The 22319-nt window shown below is 40.2% G+C and overlaps 1 protein-coding gene across 5 annotated transcripts in view; it reads left to right on the top strand.

Moving 5' to 3' along the window:
• ZBTB44 (zinc finger and BTB domain containing 44) overlaps nt 1-20007 on the top strand; it is a 33716-nt gene extending 13709 nt beyond the window's left edge. For 4 of the 5 annotated variants that reach the window (XM_081843118.1, XM_081843117.1, XM_081843120.1 and 1 more), the window contains exons 2-6: nt 2966-4032; nt 9544-9628; nt 10977-11140; nt 12103-12403; nt 14558-20007. In XM_081843118.1, coding sequence (XP_081699244.1) covers nt 3015-4032; nt 9544-9628; nt 10977-11140; nt 12103-12403; nt 14558-14840 — 1851 coding nt within the window. In that variant the 5' untranslated portion in view covers nt 2966-3014 and the 3' untranslated portion in view covers nt 14841-20007. The remainder of the gene's footprint in view (nt 1-2965; nt 4033-9543; nt 9629-10976; nt 11141-12102; nt 12404-14557) is intronic. The other variant, XM_081843121.1, reaches the window with a different exon arrangement.
• Nucleotides 20008-22319: the final 2312 nt, after the last annotated feature.

Raw genomic sequence — 22319 nt, forward strand, 5'->3', positions numbered from 1 at the left:
TTGGGATAATTATTTGAAGAGCAATATCCACATGCCTTAAATAAAGTAAATCCTTCTAACTTCTGTAGGACATTGTGCAGGGTTGCATATAAGCTACCAGGAGCTATTGAGCTTTATTTTGGATAGCACAGTGTTGGAAAGTTCATACTTATAAGTTATCTTTCAGATAAGACTGTCTTAAGAAGTTGACCTGAGATGCCCATTCCAGTATAAGGAGCCTGTTGTGCTATATTTAGAATTCCATGAGTATTATTGAAAGCAGCAAGATTTGAAAAACGGTTGTAGCCTCATCTCTTGTGATTTGTTCACTTGGTCTAGAAATACTACTGGAGTGATAGCCATCTTGTCGTGCTAAAGTTTCTGAAGAGTAGTTAGATGCAACTATCATAATCATCCTGCCAAGTTGCAGTGAGTGGGCAGGATTATTCTTTTCTGCTAGGTTAGAGTCTAAAAGCTGTGGTTAATTAAAGAGCCAAGGATGTGGACCTCCAGTTGGATTTGCAAGTTTCTGACATGGGATTAAGGCAGAAAGTCAAAGGTTGAATATACTTCAGTAGGGTTAAAGGCTCTGCTTACTAGCGCGTTCAAGTGCTGTGCACCTCAGCATTTATATATTAAAACCACTAGCCTCACAGGAGTGTACCAATATCCCACAAAATCATTACCAGTCTATAGTAATTAGATGCCTTAAACTTAACACGACTTAATAGATTACGGCAAGAAAGTTGGGAAGGGAAGATTGGGTTACTATTTAGGCTAAGAATGATGAGAAGACCCATCATGTTGGAAGAATAAAGAAAAGCCATTGGCCACATGCAGCCACTCAGGTGTACTAGGGCTAGTTTGATTAAATTGCTGTTGAGGTTTAAAGCCACTGCAGCATCATTCCCATGACTACAGGTGCATTTCAGACCCTGATTTGTGCCAGGGTATGTGTGTGTTGGACTGGGCAGAGATTTCCCTTGGGCCAGTCCTGCTAGACACTGCAGAGTGCTATCAGTGTCACTCCGCCAGTGTGGAGCTCCCGGTACACCTGTCAAATGGGCAGATTGGTAGAAGTGCTTCCAGTGGGTTCCCAGGTAGCAGAAACCCCTAAAATGAGGAATTCAGAGGAGTCCAGGACCCATTGTATCCCCATCCGGCATTGGGCCTAATAGGGAAATTAGAAGGAAGGATTTTTTAAAGATCAGTTTGATGGGAAGTTTTGCTTTTGCACATGACTCTGGCAAACCGCTCTAAGCTGAAGCGTTCCTTCCTCACCCACCCTAGAATGTTTAGTTCACATTGAGTTCATGAAACATCGTACCCTGACCTGTTCTCAGTGCATGGTTAACCACATCTACAGAATGTGATAGTTATGTTATTTTAAGTCTTGCTATATCAATCACTAGTAATAGTTTAATAAGGAGGTTTTCATACCTGTCCAATTCTGTGTTCCCTTTCCCAACCTTTAATCTATTGATGATTAATGCCTATATGCAACCCTTGCATTATATTTGTGTTAACCAATAAGCAACAAGCACATATGTGGCAATGCTGTAATATTCAATAAAAGGGACTCCCCGAGACATGCTCGAGAGATGCCTCCCATATGACACTTGTCATTCGTCTGTCGTTTATTTCAACCCAACATCAGTTTATAATCAGTAATATTTTGGACTTATTGAAGTCGATTTTATGTTGGCTAATAGATATTCAGAACCTTTGTCTTCTTGCAGACTGTTTCATTCAAAAGATGTGTTGTGCTCAATTCTTTTTTTCTAAATGGGGCACAATTTCATTCTAAATCCATGTATAGCCAATCTAGTAGGTATTTGCCTTGTTATATTGTTAGCGTTTCCTTCATAATTTTCAGCTATTGAAGTAGATGAACCATGTGATCTCCATAATGCTAGTCAGTTGATTTTGTGCTCCAGAAGACAAATTATTTTCTCTTGAAGTAATTTGCAATATGATGAGTGAGAAAGCAGGAACAAGACAGGAAAATGAGGTCAAAATTGGCTGTTTTTCAACAGAGTGATGAGTAATTTACCAGGACAACTAAACTGCTACTAAAATGAAGTTTTAGTTGTTATCCTGTAAAATGCATGGTAGATGCCAGCCTTCCTTAAACATGCATGATCTTTTATTTCCTTCCATAACTTTATACTTTTAGCCACACTGGTGCTAGTCTTGCATTTAGATGCAGATTTTTGCTTTGTTGATACAGTAATTAATCTTTTTTTAAAAAAAACCTGCAATGATAATGCAATTCTATGCTTTACTTAGAAGTAAACCCTTTTGTGTTCAGGTGGGTTTAAGCCCAGGAAAATGTACATTTTATTGCAACCTGAGTCACCAAACAAATCCTTGTCTGTCACACTCTTATGAGCTAAACTATCATAGATCCTGATACCTTGGTGCTCCTTTTGCCCTGTCCAGCTCCTATTCCAACCCTAACCCAATTATAAGTGAATGACCAAAATGAAACTTCTCAGTTTTTCAGAACTTGCTGTTAAGAACAATCCTTACTCTGTACTGCCAAAGTTAATGGCCCAGCTGGATGTACAACTAAACCATAGGCTTCTTTTCAATAAACTTCAGTAACCTCAGCCTATGGATTCCAGTTGCCTTCTTGCAACCACACCCAAGAAAAGAATGGGGAGCACTTGAACCTGAAGCTCAGGCAGGCTTGTTTCCATAACATATTAAACTATGGTCAGTAATTTATCCTCTCTCAACCAACAGTAATGTAGAATTTCAGCCTCATACTGTCATTTGGGGTGGGCAGCAAACTAGAAGAATAGTTTCTCCTTTGTAGCAGCATAGAAATAAATTACTGACTGGGGCATTCTTACGGAGTTGGACTTGAATACATACCGGTAGTGATGGCAGATTTTCTGATGAATTCCCAAGCACTGAACTTTTTTCATAGTAACTGTGAGACAGTATTAATTTCACAGTTGACTTTTTATTTATTTTCTAGGCACATTTTGATCTCTTGCATTGTGGATCCTAGCAAACATCGGAGGAAAATGGGCGTCAAAACATTTACCCACAATTCCCCTGCACACAGCCAGGAGATGCTTGGGAAGCTTAACATGCTGCGTAATGACGGACACTTCTGTGACATCACCATTCGTGTCCAAGACAAAATCTTCAGAGCACACAAGGTGGTACTGGCTGCCTGCAGTGACTTCTTCCGTTCCAAGTTGGTTGGCCAAGCAGAGGATGACGGCAAAAGTGTACTTGACCTGCATCACGTGACAGTGACTGGGTTCATGCCTCTTCTGGAATATGCATACACAGCAACATTGTCTATTAACACAGAAAATATTATTGATGTCTTGGCTGCGGCCAGCTATATGCAAATGTTCAGTGTTGCTAGCACGTGTTCCGAGTTCATGAAGTCGAGCATTTTGTGGAACACTCCTAGTAGCCAGCAAGAAAAGGTGCTAGATACAGGACAGGAAAACAGTGCAAATTGCAACTTTACCTCTCGAGATGGCAGCCTTTCTCCAGTTTCCTCTGAATGCAGTGTGGTGGAAAGAACCATTCCTGTTTGCAGAGAGTCACGACGGAAACGTAAAAGCTACATAGTCATGTCACCAGAAAGTCCACTTAAATGTAGCACTCAGACAAACTCACCACAGGTTCTGAATCCTTCAGCTTCCTATGCAGAGTCTAGAAGTCACCCTGTAGACTCTTCTTTAGCTTTTCCTTGGACTTTCCCTTTTGGAATCGACCGAAGACTTCAGTCAGAGAAGGTGAAGCAAGTAGAAAATTCTCGGACTCTAGAAGTGCCTGGTCCATCTGAAGCAGCTAGAAGAATTGCTGATTATGTGACTTGTGAGAGCACAAAGGCCAGCTCACCTCTGGTCATTGAAGAAGATGTGCGTGTTAAAGTGGAAAGGTTAAGCGACGAGGAAGTCCATGAGGAAGTATCGCAGCCTGTCAGTGCATCCCAAAGTTCTCTGAGTGATCAACAGACAGTTCCAGGAAGCGAACAAGTTCAGGAGGACCTCTTGATCAGCCCACAGTCATCATCTATAGGTACAATCACTCTACATGTTTTGTTGTGGTTTTATTGGATATTGTTGGATACTGTGTATAAAGGCTTCACCTTGTTATGTAAATATTTCAAATAATAGAGTGACACTTTTTTTCAAACAAGCTCTATAGGCTTTTCTATAAATGCTATCTAATAGCGCTGATTGCTTTTCATTGCTCCTCAACCATTTTGTTTGGTCTAAATAGTGTGAAGTGCCTTTGATGGGCTTTGCAACTCAATGTTGAATCTTCTGTCTTGCAACCTAAACATCTCATTTATAGTTTGATTCTAAGCACATTTACCCTGAAGTAAATCCTTTTTGTGGGAATTTTTTATCCTCTAGAAAAGTGGGATAAAAATAAACCAGAGTGGACTCAACTAGAAGTAAATCCCATTGAGTTCTATGGGTCTTACACCCTAGGAAGTGTGCTTATGATTATGGCCTGAGGGGTGGGGGGTGACTAGTCTCTCTGACTTGATCCTTTCAGGGAGGAAATGTGTGAGCCGTCCAGTCATGCTACCTCAGCTGCATTGTTGCTTTAAGGAAGCAGGAACAGTTTTCCAGTGGCACATGCCTCAACATATTTCTGTTGCTATTTTTGCATCATGCTTTGAATAGCTCTTATGTTGACATTCTATATTGGTAGCATTTCTGCTCAAATTAAATTGCTTCACCTACTAGAGCTTTTGCAGACTTTAGCAGTTGTGAATCTTCTTTGAATTGAAGGCACACAAATGTGAATGTGTTATTCATTATCTTGCTAGACGCTTTATAACTAATCTGCCAGAAATGTGAGAATGTGGTTTATAAATTAATGGGGGAGACAGTGTTCTTTCTCCCTTGGCAGCTTTCCTTTAGCAAGAAGTTGGTTCACTTGACTGATGTAATCTGACCCATGCCCTTAAACACATGGAAGTGGGAGTTCAGGGAAGAAGTTGCCAGTGACATGCGATCAGTTATGAAAAATCATTACATGGAAAGCGTGGAATATAGTTTATGGCATCATTTAAAGGAAAACAGAAGCTTCAGCAGACAAAAAAAACCCCCACCTGAAATCAGCATCAAGGGGAAACAGCAACTTGCCAGCCTAAAAGATCTGTGATCTGATCTAAAACTCTGCAGGTGCTCTGGATACATATAAGCCCACAAGGGTACCAGCATCTAAAGGGTTTCTCCTGTCTGGTGTCACAGGCAGTTCTTCATGTCCCCAGAATCTGTCCCACATTGAAATGAATGGGGAAGTCCTTGTTGATGCTGGAACTCCATTGGCACAGCAAGTAGCTGCTATAGCAGATGATCAAACTTTATTCAGTTTTCTTGGGAATTTGTAGGCATAATTCCATACATTTGGGTGGGGGGAGGCAATACTAGCCATGGCCACTTCAAAAATCAACATGTATCTAACTTAAGGTATGGCATGAGGCATACTTGTTTGCCTCATCTGTTTCAGTGATGGACTGTATATCAGGTGCGTACTTGAGTTTTGTTTGTTATAGTTTATTCCTGCATTGGGGGCCCCCCGCGGTAATGTCTGCTTTGTGACTTCTCTTCTTCAATTGCTCCTTTTTTCTTACCAGTCCTGTAAAATGGGATTTCAAGAAGATGCTGGTTGTCTGGGGCACTGTTCAAGGTTCAGGCCCTCAGGATTTTCTTCTGACGTTCTTCAGAACAGGCTCCTTGCTGGCTGCCGTTAGTAACTACACAAGGCACCAGCAAACAGAGTGTTCTGTGCAGGGTGGCTATCTTTGGAGTCCTTGAAGATGAGGGGTGCAGTCCACTAGGAGGTTCACTATCTCCTATGAAATAAATACTGTTTAAGCATCTTGCATAACTTCATTTCGGTGGGTTTCTTGCTCAAGAAGTAGATTGCATTTTGATGATTCTTGCTTGACTGCACTGCTCTCTGTTCCTTACTTGAGCTTCCCCACTTCTAAAATAAAGATCATCAAAGAGAGGCAGGCAGCAGTCCTAAGAGAGCACATGTCTCTGAAGCTTCTCTGGTTAATCTATTTACTCATCCATAATCCACATCATGCATTGTGGTTTACTGGGGGTAAAGGGCATACAGAAATTATATTTGTCAAATATTTTCAGTAAAATATCATTTAAAAACACAATTTTAGAGTAGCACTGTGTCACTAAACTAAAAGTTTAAGCGTACGATCATTTCCTTTTTTGGCTGGGATATTATTGCATGCTTGGCACAGAAGTAACTAGATGCCTTCTGTGACGGTGCAACGGTACTTTTTCCCCTGGCGCCGTTGGGCCCGCCCTCACTTAAATATAGTGCACCCACCTGACAGAACACCCAGTTCCACAAATTAATACAAACTACCCCAGATTATCTTGTGGACTTGTGTGAGGGAAAACTTAATAATTTGGAGTCTCAGGCATGATTTGACCAAAGAAACAAGAAAGATTTTATTTAACAAAGGAAGTTTATGACACAAAGTGGGTAAAACATAAGAAACTTCAGATTGTAATGTTATTTCACTTCAGTTCTTTCTCAGTTGTTGCACAGCTGTTGCCGCTTAATACTTTGGTTCTTAAACAAGGTGGTACTTCCTGTCAGTTACACACCCCTTTGACAACCCTACTCCAAGGTACTCCAAGTAATAGACCCAAGGCATCACCACACCCCTCTTAACTGGTTTGGGAGTCTTCTCTTTTTGTAGAAGAATCTCTCCCCTCCTAACCTAAGTGAGACCTAAGAAGACTGTATCTTTCCAGCTTCTACTTCTCCTGGCTCAGTCTCAGCCTCCCAGTTAATTCCTGGCTTATTACTCTTACAGGACACCACACACTGTCCTTCACACTAAGTGCAGATACTCTTTCCTCTAGCCTTTGATATATTCCTCAGAGTGGATGTTTCTACCCAGAACCAACTCACTCTCCTCTCCTCTCCCTCCCTATCTCCCAACCTCTATCCCAGCCTCCAAACTGTCTCTCCAAAACCTCTGCTTTTCAGCTCCCTCTCCTGGAACCCCGGCCAATCGGAAGCTGCCATTCATTAACCATTTGGTGGCAGGGAAAAAAGAAAAAGAAAACACTTGGTGAACCAACCTGCCCAGCAAAATCAAACTTTTCCGTCACACCTTCCTGACCAGCATTTGCAGGCACATTCATATAAATCCATATCTTACATCTTTTCTGGTCACTACTGCACGCCACAGTTGTTCTGTAAAAACCAATAGATGCCAATATTATTTTGCCTGCCTTGGGGAAAGAGCAAGAAGCACTCAATTTATTATGATTAGAATATTTATACAAAATAACTGGTAGTGAGTAAAATGGCCTTGAAGCTTTAAACACAGCTGATACAGTGTTACAGAATGGGAAAGATAATTGGTTTAATGCAAAACAAAACATAAGCCACCCCAGCCCACTTTGCCTTGGCCATAAGCTTAATTAATAGTATTGAGATAGCAGAGGAAGGCCAAAGGTTGAGGAATTACCTTTATATTGAGGTTTGAGGCAGACATTTAGAGACCCAGCTGAACAGTTAGTATTTTTCATAGCTGGTTTATAGGAAGGAAGACAATATGAGGAAAGATTTTGCAGAGTTCAGAGAAAAGGAGAAGGAAACAATATTGGGGACCTAATTTCCTGATCCATTTAAGTAGATCTGGGTGCATAATCAGACTTAACACAGACATATCCCTCACTAGATTGAGAATAGTAGACATAATTCTGCTATGTATCAAAGTGAAGATACAGTCTTATCTGCCCTGTATCGTTTTGGACGACATGAACATTTTATTCTGTATTTGAATGTTAATCCCCATCCACATTATTGTGCAACTTACTGCATATGTATATTTTATTTGCATGTGATTAGAGCTGGAAGGGGGCCATTGGCAGCATCTGCCAGATTTTTCACTTATAATTGTGAAGATGACTACAGAGATAATCTGTGTTGCCTAATAGTTTCAATTTTGTTTAATAAATGGATTTAAAAATCAAGCAAATGTCTACATACACGCAGACATTTTCAATATATAAAGTACATACTGTACAGTGGACCCTCCGGATATGAACTTAATTCGTCCCGGGGGTCTGTACTTACCCCGAAAAGTCTGCATCCGGAGGCACCACTTCTGCACATGCGCTCGGCACAATAGAGCGCTACTGCACATGCGCACATGACAAAACCCAAAAGTATAAACTTCTGGGTTTGCCGAGTTCGTAACTCGAAATAACGTTACCCGAAGGTGACGTGACCTGAGGTACCACTGTGTAATTAACATTTATGTTGTTTTTATTTGTTTATGCCTGCAGCCTGGAGCTTACTCTATGAATCTGCTGTTTTATATAATCACAATCTGAATAAGTTGTTAAAACTATGCTAACTATATGAGTGTACAAAGCCATTGTTTTTATTTTCTTAACAAGTTACAATTCTTAACATAATTAAACAATAGATCTTCACTTAGGGATCTTGTACAATTTAAATGGCTTTGTAGACTTAAGTGCTGACTAAGAAATAAGCCCCACAGAGTTTGATGGGCCTTCCTGGTATTTTTAGGATCACAGCCTCAGATTAATAATGAGCCAGCCAGGAGCTGACGCTTTAAGAATGGTGAACAAGGTCTGGCCAAGAAAAGTAGGCATACACAATTTATCAACCTCAGTAATCAATGTCTAAGCATCGTCTTTCCAAAGCCACACTTGCTGTCAACAGTGATGTTCTCCAAGAAGTGTTTTCCGTAAAAGAACATTAAATTACATAATTTCTAATACGATTTAATAAAATTGCTGTTCCTTTTTTCTGTTTTGAATATTTATGATATGCTACAATTATGATTTGGGAGATACAAAGAATTAAATGTAGACTGAGTAAAAAAAGTATTTGCCTCTGTGCATAGTAGTGTTCTAAACTTACTGCATAGAAAACAGGTCATTGTGTTTAGGTTGCTTGGGAGCGTATTGTGCACACAACAAATCATGTTTGGGGGGCCACAGAAGAGGGAGCTTGTGAGAAAAATATGTGGACTTCAGAGACTACTTTTTAGTTGGGCACTTGGTCTTTGCATCTTTCTGCATGCATTGCACCATTTAACATGTCAGTTTGATATCCCTCTCAAGGTATTTTCTACTTAAATATGAGTTGATAGATTAATTTACAGCTAAATAAAAAGTATAATTTTTTTATTTTTCAGAAAAATACTTTTAACTTGCTTTCATTTTGGACCTACTTATAGAAAGAGAGTAAGATAGAAAGCTTAATACAAGTCCAACCATATCAGTACCTAGGGCAAATAAAAATAACAGAACATGGATAGGTAGTTCCCAGACCCATGGGCCCTAAATCAAACAGATTGTGATTTTAGTCGGTTATTTTGAGACACACATTCTTATTATTGAACTATTTATTAAGCCATCCTTGCAATCATTGGCTTTTGAAATGTGTAATCAAAGTAGTAAAGTTCTTACGGAGCTGATTATATATCTTGGTACATACATGCTTCTATTAAACTGAAGATTAATGTGTGTTGTTTCTTTAACTGCCTAGGTTCAATAGATGAAGGGGTCACTGAGGGATTGCCAACACTCCAGAGTACCTCTGGTGGTAACGTTCATGCAGATGATGATGACCGGTACGTACACACACAGAGTGAGAAGTGTTCTGCAGGGCCTAGGATGCTGTGAGACTGCACACATGTAGGCAATTTCTGTGCAGAGTAAGATACAGTTCATATCTAATGGATCACATGATTTAGAAAGGCTGTAAATGTTAGTGCTTGATTATGTGCTGAAATGGTTCTGAGGTTGAGATTTTAACTAAAGAATAGAGGAGGGGCATTGTTATTATTTATTGTATTAGTAGTAGTAGTAGTAGTAGTAGTAGTAGTAGTAGTATCCTGCCTCTTCTCCAGACTGGGACATAAGGCAGCTTACAGAATTTAAAACAACACAGATAAAATACAAAAAGCTAAAAACATATAAAAGATAATTGTTAAAAAGTTATTAAACTATAATAGAATTAAAGCCATGTTAAAAAAAAAAACAAATTTATTAAAATACAGATAATAAAAACAGCACGGCACTGTTAAAAGCCTTTCCTTTAAGAAGTTTCCAAAAGGCTTCCAGAATAAAACAGCCAGTGTGGTCGTAGTTTTGGACCCAGAAGGTCAAATTTCTTTTAGTCAGAAAGCTTGCTGGGTACCCTTGGATCAGTCACCAATTTTCAGCCTAACCTTGTTACACCACGGAGGAAAGGTGATTGAATACCAAAGTCATAACCAATTGCATGTACTAAATACCATTATCATTGTATCAACAGTTCTTATGCCAGTCTTCAACCTTGGTTGAGGCTGGCAGGAAAACCTTGAGCTGGGGTATGGGGAAGGAGTGTGCAGTCTCAGAACTATCAGTCTCTTATTGTATAATCGTCTGCTTTTGGTTTTATTTGGTAGTTTATTTTATTTTGTACTGCATTGATTCTATATAAAATCAGTGGCTACAAATTCATAAATAATTTTAACAGCATGGTGAGGTAAGTCACTGCTGTTGTGACTTGTACAAGGCCACCCGAGCAATTCAGATGAGAGGTGGGATTTAAGCCTGGTTCTCGGTCCAGACACTGCAGCTGCACTCTTGATTTTACTAGCCCATCACAAATGTAACCAGTTTTCTGAAAGGCTTACTTTAGCAATGATTCAGTTGCAAATTCACTGTGACAGTATTTTAATGCAAATTATTCATTTTCATGCATTGACTACCAGCATGCTGTTCATCAGTTTCCATAAGAATTCCACTGCAGCCAAAACAGTCTTTTAGGAAATTGAGGGATTTAATACAGTTTAGCAGAATGAACTTCAGTTTTGCTTCTGAATTTGTTGTTGAGGTTTCGTTGTTGTTATTATAGACATTCATTTTGCGTTTAGGTATTTCACATTTTTCTCCTTGATCTCCCTCTAAAAGAGTGATTGCTTGCCTCTTCAGATTGGAGAATGTCCAGTATCCTTACCAGCTCTATATTGCTCCTTCAACCAGTAGCACAGAGAGACCCAGCCCAAATGGCCCTGATAGACCTTTTCAGTGTCCCACCTGTGGTGTTCGATTCACCCGTATTCAGAACTTAAAACAGCACATGCTCATCCACTCAGGTAAGGACCTTCCACATTGTGCTTCTGAAATGCATTGTTTGATCACAACCCGCATGTGACTTGAAGAGCATGCAACATCTTTTTTCACTCAGCAGCCATATCCTTGCTGGTGCTGGCCCTTGAAAATATTATTAATATTAATAATAATAAATAATAACAATAGCTAGGCTAACATTCTTCCACATTGGAGCCTTATCGCTAGGAGTTCAAAGCCTTCCTAGGAAAAATAAATTAAAATGATGCACAGAGATGCTTTCATAAGGGTTTGGAGCTGTGTAAAACAATAAAACTGAACAACACAATCCTCTGCATGTCTACTCAGAAGTTCCATTGCGTGGGGTTCAATTAAGTTGTTGAGTGCGCAGAACAAGGTCTGCTTATGCAACAGGACTTCTCCCATGTCCTCCCGTGCCCCTTAAATCTACTCTAGGGTTCATGGAACAGGTTTAGGAGCTATGCAGAGGGGAGAAGTGATCGGAACTTGTCCCCTCTGCACATACCACACATGGAGTTCAGTAGGACTAGCTCCTAGCTGGTGTGCATAGGATTGCAACTTCAGAGTGCATTTTCAGTCAACCTGTATAATCAAGAGCAGAGAGGAAAGACTGCTTAGTCTTAACATCTGTCTACCATGAGGAGAAGAGTGCAAAGAATGTTGCACTGTGGCCGACCGAAAGCATTCTTGCAAGCATAACAAAATTACCAAGCATGTGATGCAGGCATTATTGCTCCAACACTGTACATCAGATTTAAGTTATATATCCTGCAGCTGATTGATATCTAATTGAAAAATTCATATTCCCAGCTTTTTGAAAAACCACTGCTATTACTTCCAGCCTTTGAAGCTTCAGAAAGCAGTTTCCGTGTTAATAGGTAGAGCTTCTGCCCTTACAGAATGGAATTTGCCCCTCATTGGCTTAAGTTGGGGAGAATCAATTTCCTTCTTCTCTATCTTCCCACAGGCATTAAACCATTTCAGTGTGACCGTTGTGGGAAAAAGTTCACCCGGGCTTATTCGCTAAAGATGCATCGCCTGAAGCACGAAGGTAAACGCTGTTTCCGGTGCCAGATATGTAGTGCCACTTTCACTTCCTTCGGGGAATATAAACACCACATGCGGGTTTCCCGGCACATTATCCGCAAGCCTCGGATTTACGAGTGCAAAACATGTGGCGCCATGTTCACCAACTCTGGAAATTTAATCGTTCATCTGAGGAGTCTGAACCATGAAGCGTCAGAGCTAGCAAACTACTTCCAGAGCAGGTGAGGTGCACCGCAAAAAACCTATCAGGGAAACATGCCTTTTTTTTATTCCTGAACCATCTCTTCCTGTGTTTGGGGCAGCCTGTAGTATCTTTTTCCACCGGGTTGCCAGTTTATTGCAATCCGGTGGGCTACTGCATCCTTGTCACCAATAATCTCTATTCTGCTTTTGGGGTTGTAAAAAACTGTATATATTCTATATATCACATAATCAGGGCAGGATGTTGCCTTTAGACTGCCTCACATTAATATTCCCTTCTGTTTACTGACCAGGAGTATCCATAAGGAGGTTAGCAGTGTTGAATAGGGTATTCCCATCTTCTTGCCTTTGTTTTCATAACTGCTTTAACAGCTGCATCCAAATGTGGCTGATCTGGTTTGCAATGTCTAGTTATGTTTCAATACTACTTTTTGACGGGGAATTAATTTCAGCTGACATGAAATGGATAGCCGCCCCAGTTTCAGAAAGGAAGGGCACCAACCAAAGTTGATTACGCCGGACATTCAGCAAATACTTAAATAAATCTCCTATTGAAAATAATTGAATTGATATGGCTTTATATTGACTGGCTTGTACTTGGTAGGGCACCCTTTAAAACCTACCACACAGAAATGTTTATTACAACCCTTTATTCTTTACTACTAATATCAGTTTTCTCTAATATGTAATTGACCACAAAACAGTAAACTTAAGGAACCTTTTGTTTCAAAACTTTTTTTTTTATGTAAGTCATTTTGGTTTTTGATTTTGTCACAGATCAAAATGCTGGTATGTATTTTTGTTTAACTTTTGTTTTCTCAGAGCCTTTTTATGATTAATTTTCTTGGGTAGCAGATACATTTCAGTGTCTCTTTAAGTTTCCCACTCCCACTTCAAAAAAATTGAATTGTCCAAACCTCTGAATATTATTTTTAAATTTTGAAATCCTAGTCCAACAAAAATATTTTTCATTGGGTTTCACCCATTAAGGTTTATCCACACTTACCTTTTGCCCTGCTCTTTTCAGGCAGAAGCCTGTGCTATAATGTTTTGTTTTGTTTTGTTTTGTTTGCCCTGAGCTTTCCCCATGAAAACCTGCTCTTTAAAGCTGAATCGGAGCAAATGTCAATTCAGGTTTTCTGCAGATTTTCAGGGCTTTGAAAAGCGAGTTTTCATGGGAACAACTCCAGAGTAAAAATAGGGTGCTCAGACATGGAACAGAGGAAAATTAAGTGTGGATAGGTCCTGACTTTGCAATACAAGACCACCCAGTGTCATGGGAGAGTAAAACAATCAGGTTGAGAACTGAGGGTTTCATGCCCACCATGGTTTTTTCCCTGGCAAAATTCTCCACAACCACCATTTCCCCACGCTGCAGGTTCCCCCAGAGTAGAGGCAGCTAGTGTGGTGCCCTCCAGATGTTATGGTTTACAACTCCCATCATCCTCAACTCATGGCCATTGGCCCCAGAGCAGCTAGCTTAGTATGGGGCTATCTCTGCCAGGGGCAAGGGTGGGGTGAATACGATTCATAGGCCTGATACTTGTTTTGTTTTCTATATTATTTTATTTAGGTCTGCTTCCTTACTGGTTCCTCTTTTTTCAAAGCAGACAAACACTAAATCTTTTCCCATCTTTTTCGGGCATGATTGCACTTTGATTGTACTGTGTGTTTTTCATATGTCTTGATGGGTGGCCAGGTTTGAACCTATGCCCAGATAACAAAATTACCACCGGGGAGTGGGGCGTGGAATACACAATAGACCTTCTGCTGTAGTTTTGCATGATATCACTGCAATTTGGGGGCAGTTCACAAGTTTCAGCTTAAATGCAGAAAGCTTGTGGGACTGCTGCATGTTGGAATTCTCCATGCTAGCACAGACATTTGAAAAGAAAGCTTTGTGGTAGCATGAAGACAATAACCATGCTAGAGTCACGGGACAAGCTGCTCTAAAGGAGTGACATAGCATGTTATATAACACAGGTGTCACACAGCACCTTTGAAAGGCATGAGAGCCATAAAATAGAGATTTAGTTCTTAATGGCAGCTTTTCCTGAGGCCATGCTGTGAAGTTAGCTTAATCGTTGCCTTACGACATGCTGTAGCTAGCACAAGCATGTTGAATGTTTCACTAACAAGTAACTGTCTCTCTTAACCTTTGACCTCCCTTCTAGTGATTTCCTAGTACCGGACTACTTAAACCAAGAACAGGAAGAGACCCTTGGCCAGTATGAGCTAGGAGAGCATGGATTTGAAAGCAGCTCCTCTGTCCAAATGCCTGTCATTTCACAGGTTTCATCAACTCAGAATTGTGAAAGCACTTTCCCCTTGGGGCCTCTGGGTGGGTTGGCAGAAAAGGAAGAAGACATGCCAGAGCAGCCAAAGACGACTGCAAGTGCCGACGTGAGCCGGGATGACCCCCCGAAACCAGGGCTCTCGTCTATCACTATTGAATAAGTCCGCAGTTTGGTTTCATTTTTGTCTTTTTGGAAAGTGCCTGTGTTTGGTCTTGTACATTTTAATTTAATTTTCAGAAAAGGGGGGGCAAGAATGTACCCCTTTTTAATTTTGTAAGCTATGCTGTTAAAACCATAAACTGCAAAAGATATTACACTATTCTTCACAGCCAAACGCGCACTTCTGTGGAAACATTTTAAGACTGAAATGCACAGTAAGGTTCTATCAGAACATCACATGCACTTCTAAAGGAAAGCTAAGCACACTCAAACTACATTTGTGGTTTCTCATTCTGCAGTTTAGACCTAATTGTTAATGGATTGCTTCGCTCACCCCATTTTTGCAGGATTTCTGGTGCAGGAAGAAAAATTAATAGTGCTTAAAATGATGAGTTTTGAGTACACACGCGCACACATACACACAAAAAACAAGTATGGAAGAGAAAAATTTGCCTGCATTGGTAGACCTTCATGTATTGTTTAGAAAGAATAATTTCGGTCTGTGCTTTTCTTTAAGGCATGCTTACTATACTGTTTCTAAAGCTTACAAGACCTCTGTTTTTAGAAGCGGATGATTGATTGGCTTTGGCAAAGCAAAGGGGAACATGCCTAGGTATGCTCACCTCTGACATGCCACTCCTTTTTAGAAACTGTTCATGCAGATGGCCTTATCTGGATTTCATTCTCCGAAGTGGTACATAAAAAAACTCTGTAGTCAAGAAGTCCTAGTATTAAACACCATGGAGTAGTATGAATATATGACAAGGAGAGAGTTTACAAAAGGCAAAAGAGCTTTTGTGCATTAATGTACTCTTTTGCAGTTACACATCTATGTATGCACTTCGGTTTTATTATACTGTTTTTAGATAATGCAAGCAATTTATTTTCTTTTAGAGGCCAAGTTTCTAACCCAACAGGGGTTGTTTACAGAAGGCCTATTAGCAATGATAAAATCTTCCTGTTTTAAAACATTTTTATACCCTTGCCAAGCTGGTTTCATAAAAGCCATTACTCTGGCTACATACACAGAGCCAGCAAGCAATAATCAGAAAGACTTGCCATTTCATTTCTCCCTGCAAAGTTTATAAAAGGTTGTAAACACATGATAGGGCATTTTCAGGCCGGCAGTTTTTGGGGTTTTTGCCAACATCTTCTGTTGTTGGTAAGGCTTGGAAATTTAATTTGGACTACATTTTTTAATCTGTCTTTCTCATTTGTTTGGTTTTGAGCATCCTGACACATCGAAGCTTCACAATTCACCAAATGTTTTTTTAAAGTGAATTTATCTGAGGGAGGTACCAATGAAATGAATTTCACATTATCATCAAACTAAGAATATTTTTTTTTAAGTGGGGGGCTGATAGGGAAAAAAATAATTGAGTCACTGCAGAGGTTAATTAGCAGGGCTGATACTTTATGCAGCAATAGTTGGAAATCATAGTTTTGAAGAAATTTGATGTTCTACTAATACAAAAAACTAAGGAGGCATCTCTTTGTACAAGTGTTCTGTTAATTAGATTTAGGTTTTTCTTCCCATGATTTTCAAATAGAATAAAAAATCACACTTCCACTATTTTCAGCAAAAGACGCCCCCTCTGAGGCTCTGTCCCTCTTCTCAGGTTGAACCTGTATGAAGTTTGACGGTTCCATCATATAACAAAAATCAACAAAAGAGAATTGTTTGTACCGCAGTTTTAATTAGTCCTCTGGATGCATTGGACTGTCCATTTATTTTATCCCATAAATGCAGGATGAAACTGACTTGAAGTAGCAAATTCCAATAGGGAAATGTTTTGTTTTGTCTTATCACAAATCATATTAAGGCAACGAGTCTAAATGATGCAGGAAGCACATCGGTTGCATGCAAATTCATTACCTGGCAGACCATCCATCAGGTGTGCTTTGCAGTTGTTTAACCTCTTTTCCAGAGGATGGAGGGGTGTCTGCCTACACAGTACATCTTATCTCTATAAGGTCAGTTATGAGTCATAATTCGCAAGTGCAAATTGCACATTTGATATGTGCAAATGTAGAGCAGGTGATCTACATTTAGGAGGTGTGAAACTTCATATCAGAAGTAATACTAAGGAAAACACTAAATGAAGAAATTCATAAAAAGTGTGTTCAACCTCAAGTTTATTCTTTCATAAGTAAAATTGAGCATAGTTACTGTTTATGTGAATTACGGGCTACTGTGTTGTGTCACAGTACAAAAAACCCATACCTTGTTGTATTTATTCAGTATTTTTAAATCCCAGCCCAGTAAAGGATCAGTTGAAAGTTCTGTCTTCCACAGAAAGAAACATTTTTGTAATACATAAATGTTTCCTGGTGAAGGAATACCCCCCTCTCCACTGAGCTACCTATCTGTGAAAAAAAGTCCTTGTTTTTGTACCTTGACATTTGGAAATCTTAACTTGCTGAGTCAGATGTCTGTTAGAAGCATTTAAAATGAAATCGCGTAGGTGAATTTGGGGTCTTAACCATGTTGAACTTGAAAACATAACCCCACTTATTTAAATTAAACTTTACTTCCAATTAAAGTGTGCCTAGTTTAAATAAGCTATATGCATAGCATATTTTATTCGGGGGTTGCAAACAGTCAGCCCCATGGGGTATTTATAGGCTTCTTGAAAGTTTGGCCAGTGCTGTGGAGAAATAATTTCCTCCTGCAGCACCAGTCTCTTTACCCAAGAGTGACTGGTCTTCATCTATCCATCCCAACCTGGGCTCTCAAAGAGAATGACTCCAGGTTGCTGCCACAGTCTTCTATTTCAAAGAGCTTCAGTGAACTAATCTAAAAGCCACCAGCTGGATGTACAACCCTTCTTAAGGCTTAATAACCTTTGCCCATCCCTGTTTTAAATCCCACTGAGCTTGTGTCTTTTCCATCTTTTCCAAGGCATCATCATAAGAATTGCACTGGGGGAGCTCAATGATGTTTCCAACCCAAGATAATAAAATTGAGTTTCTTTGGTGATGCTTTTGTAGTGTTGGGATTTACAGTTAACCATCCCAAGTTATTCCAGCAGTCGTTCAGTGAGACCTACACATTTGATGTAGCACTCAAAGAATCTGGATATACTGTACAGCCTTTCCATGATTTGTGTGTGAGAGAGATTGTTATCCAGAGGAAAAGTGTCTGTTATCACACACAGAATTTGGAAAGGGCGCAGGTGGGAGTTAGGATCTACACCTGACAATTTCCTCATCTCTCAGAAGTTGCACACTAGTGAGGCTGGTTTCAATGTGCCAACAGGTGAAACCCACAAACACCTATGAAGAGGGTATGTGTACGTGGGAAATGAGACCATGTTCCCCCAAAGTGCAACATGGAACGTCAGTTTCATATAGCAAACCTCTTGTCACCAGCTTAGGGCTAATTTTGCCTTTTATGCATCTTTTGGAAGACCGTTCAGCCTCTTCTCAGACTGACCAATTTTTTTGCTCCCCATTCTAACACAGAACATGGTATCTGTGTCCTTAGTTCTAGTTTTGGCACTTATCCTTAGTCTGAAAAGTGTAAATGTGAAAAAGTGTTGTTTTTAAGCAACCAGTGCCAGTGTAGCAAAATATATGAATATATATATATATTATATTTTATAAAATGAAAGTCCCTAGGCCCCAGTTCCCAAAAGAGATTAAAACTGTATTTTTTTAACAGTGCATTTGCAAATTTTAAAATAGTGGCTTTGGTCAGATTTTTTGGGGGGAGGGATTGTTACTAATTTTTCTTCACCAGCCTTAAGGTAGAAGATGGCAGAGGGTTAGATCCTGTTCCTCTGCCTTTTTCTTAAAAGTCTGCAGAACGTAGTGCACCAGGAATGGTTTGGATGAGGATCACTATAACAGAGGCAATTTTTGCTCCTAAGTTGCCTTTCTGCAGAAAATAAAGGCTTGCTTTTCTTATCCCAGAAACAAACAGAACAAACAAACAGTCCTTGCCCTATGTTTCTTTAGGAACAAGTGTTTCCTGCTTGGATTCAGGGGTATACTCTGCCATTCAAGGCTTTTGGGGGTCACATTTGGCTGGGAAGCGGAGTAATATTAGAAATAAATAAATACTAGAGCTCATCATAGAATAAAAGCTGGTAATTTTAAAAGAAATGATGCAAATATTTTTAAATGCAAGATAACTGGTTTTAAAGCTCTGTGGTGTGTTGTTGTTTTTATTTTAATTTCTCTGTGTGGTATCAAGAGTACTTCAGCGGGTCTCGTGAATCTCTCCCAGGGGCCTGGCCACCTCGATGATGCTCTCCAGCAGCACTCTTGTGACCTCCTTTCAGGACGGGGTTAGAGAGACCTCAGAAGGGTGGTGCGGTTTGGTTTGGTTTGGTTTCGGCTGCCCGCATGCTGACAGCTTTATTCTGACTTCCACCCCACCCCCCAATGGAAGCTGGAGAGTGCTTCCAGGCCCCACCTTTGCAGTGCTGTCTTGTCTCTGGGCCTTTGTAGAATCCTTAAAGGGAAGGGAGTAAAGATGGATCTGGGAATGTGAACTGAACTCTCAAGGGGCTCCCCAGCCACTGTGTGTGTGACTCCCTCCCCTTTCTAACTGTGCCAGTCTTCAGTCACCAGCTGCCCATCTCATACAGCTTTTCTCATCCGTGCCGACCACAGCTAGGCTACTTGGCATGTTTATTGAACTTAATGGAGGAAAAAAAATGTTTTTTGGGTTTGGTTTTATTTTTAATGTTGAAATACACTTTGCATTTTATATACTATATCTGGCTATTAGTATTTTTCAGGAACCCATAGTTCTTGGTGGCTATATATATATTTTTGTGACTTTTTGTAAACTAAAGTGCCGTTTCACTGTTACAATCATTTTTAGAGTTCTTGTAATCAATGTGAATATCATGGTTTTTTCAAAATCTGTTCTGAGCCTGTAGTGTTCGCTTTTGTGATTCTCTGTGTGATGTATATATTCTGTATAGTTACCTTGTACTGAAATATTAGCTTGTTTGATATAAGAAGAATATGTATTGGGTACCTTTTTTGCTAGCCTGGTTGTTTAATCTTTAAAAAAAAGTTCAAAAACAAAAAAAAACTCCAGACTGGTCCCATTAATAAGTCAAAATTGAGAGGGAAGAAAAACTAGTTTTGAGTGTCTTTGGATAGAAACATGATAAGATTTTTCATTAAAATATTAATGTTTTATGGAGTAAGCACCTACTTTTGTGTTGTTATTTCTCCATGTCTGTGTGCATGTGATTTTCAGACACCAGGCGGGATCCAAAGGGCACATTGGCCTTATCGTTTATAAGGGAAATGCTTCCCATGCTCATGAGGAACTTTCTGCGCACATGGATGAAGGCCAACTTGCAGTCCCGTAGACTAAGTGCTGTAATAGAGAGACTGTCTGGAATGTAAACTACCATCCTAGCTGTGCAAGCTTTCAGGGTGAACAGGAGGTGAAATCATATAGCTAAGGCCTATTTTAAGAACCAAAGTGAGTCATTCTGCTGTACTGGGTTTCATGCATCCTACGCTATCTATGACCTGATACCCTTGCAAACGGGTTTGCAGCCAATAGAACACAATATGTTGTGCTCAGTTCCTGGACTAGATGGGCCCCTGGCCTGATCCAGCAGGACTCTTAAGTTCTTAAATCAACTTGTTGGAGCAAACATATAGCCCTCTGCAAGGTTTCTGTCCTTTGGGCTGAAATCTTGCATTCTCACCAGGGTTGAAAGGCTCCACGCAGTCAGGTGTCATTGGCATTTAAGAGACTGCGCCTAGTGACTAGCTTCTGGTTTGCTAAAGAAGGCTGGCAAACAACCTTTAATTGTTGAAGGACCCTCTTCTGTATGATCCAGTGCAGTTAGGTGTGAAAACCATTAGTTTCACTACGTATGCAAGAAAGTGCTACAGATGAGTTGTCAGGCACTTATTTTAAACTTAGTGCAACTTGACTTATCATTTTCTCAAGTGATGGTTTGCTAACCAGGAGAGAGAGGGACTAGTTCCCGTCCCTTTCTCAGTTCTTATCCCAGCTGGCTCCCATCAAAGGGAGCTGCTGGAGAGTTTACCAGAAGTGTGTTGGACTGTAGTTTTTGGGGTTTTTTAATAGCTTGAGATTTAGTTATGCATTTGGCAAGTCTCAAAGTGGAAGTTGCTCAACATATTAGAAATCTGGACGGGAGCTGAGCATGTGTGAGAGCTCTTTGTAAGATCCTGTGGGTTACCCCATGAGACTGGTAAAAGCTGGGGGAACTTTTTCAGCCCAAGGGTTACGTTCCTATCTGGGGGGAGGGGGTCACATGCCAGTGGTGGGTGGGGCCAGAGGAAAAGTGGGAGGGGCAAAGAGATTAACTTTGTACAGTGGACTAGTTTGTACACACTACTTAATTCCATCCAGACATGCAAGAGGCATTGGAGTTCAAGGGCACATCTCAGCAAGGCAAAAACACTCAAGGAAGGTGCAATGGCAGACCAATGGGGGTGTGGCAGAGGGAGGATGCTGAGGGCCAGATAGGGGAACCTGGAGAGCTACATTTGCCTTTCCTTGGCTAGGGAAACATCTGTAGGTAATGGAATTGTGAGTGCTCCTAGGGGATAAGATGCTGTGGAAGATACATGCATCACCTTTTTCACTAGGATGAGCACACACTTCAGCCAATAGGCTTTCAAATGACAGATCTGGTTCCCCCCTACTTTGGGAAAGAAATTTGGTTTTTCGGTTCAGGTTCAGTTGGGAGTCAAAACAGCTTTAAAATAAAAGCAGACCTTCCTACTCAAGAGCCGTCCATACTGGTTTAACTTGGCAGCGGACAGCCTTACATGTTACTGCTTCTGCATCTGAGAAATAGTGTTGTGTTCTACAACCATGTAGGGTGTTTTCCCCCTCGTAGGACATATTGGAAAGCCAAAATCCACAGCAAGAAAACAAACCCTAAAGTCCAAGCTGGATTTTTGAGTTCTGCTTCTCCTAACCTTCCATTTTTTGAAGGATCCATTTAAAGCTATGCTTACAACAGTGTAAACAAGCTCATGTGTTATGTAAGAAAATCTAGGCGTGGGGGAGTCGCCATTGCATAATGGGCAACAGAGTATTTTTAAAAGAGCGTCTTCCAAGCATAGACCCCCATCTCCTTCCCCAATTCTGGGGACTTTCCCCCCCTTTACGTAACGTTGGCAAGCTACAGATTTATTTCAGGGCTGACGTGACAGAAATTATAAACAACTTACATAAACACCAGTTGATTGATTTGAAATTAGTACAGTTAAAAGAGCACATGGGGGGGTTATGAAGAACCAGTTAACTTTTAAAAGAGTGCTTTAAGGTTGACATTTTCCTCCACAAATTCACAAAAGGCTGAAGGGTTGTGTCAAATAAATGTTCTAAAGGGGAGGGGGGTTAAATCCCTATGGGGACGTTCAGAAGCAAATTCATGTTTATGCTATACTTCGGAAAAGCCCAGTGGCGTGATTTAAGAGTTTAAACTTATTTTGGATCTGGTTTCCTTTGAAAACACTA

Source organism: Podarcis erhardii, assembly GCF_964252035.2.
Source record: "Podarcis erhardii genome assembly, chromosome: 16".
In the NCBI taxonomy this organism is placed as follows: Eukaryota; Metazoa; Chordata; class Lepidosauria; order Squamata; family Lacertidae; genus Podarcis; species Podarcis erhardii.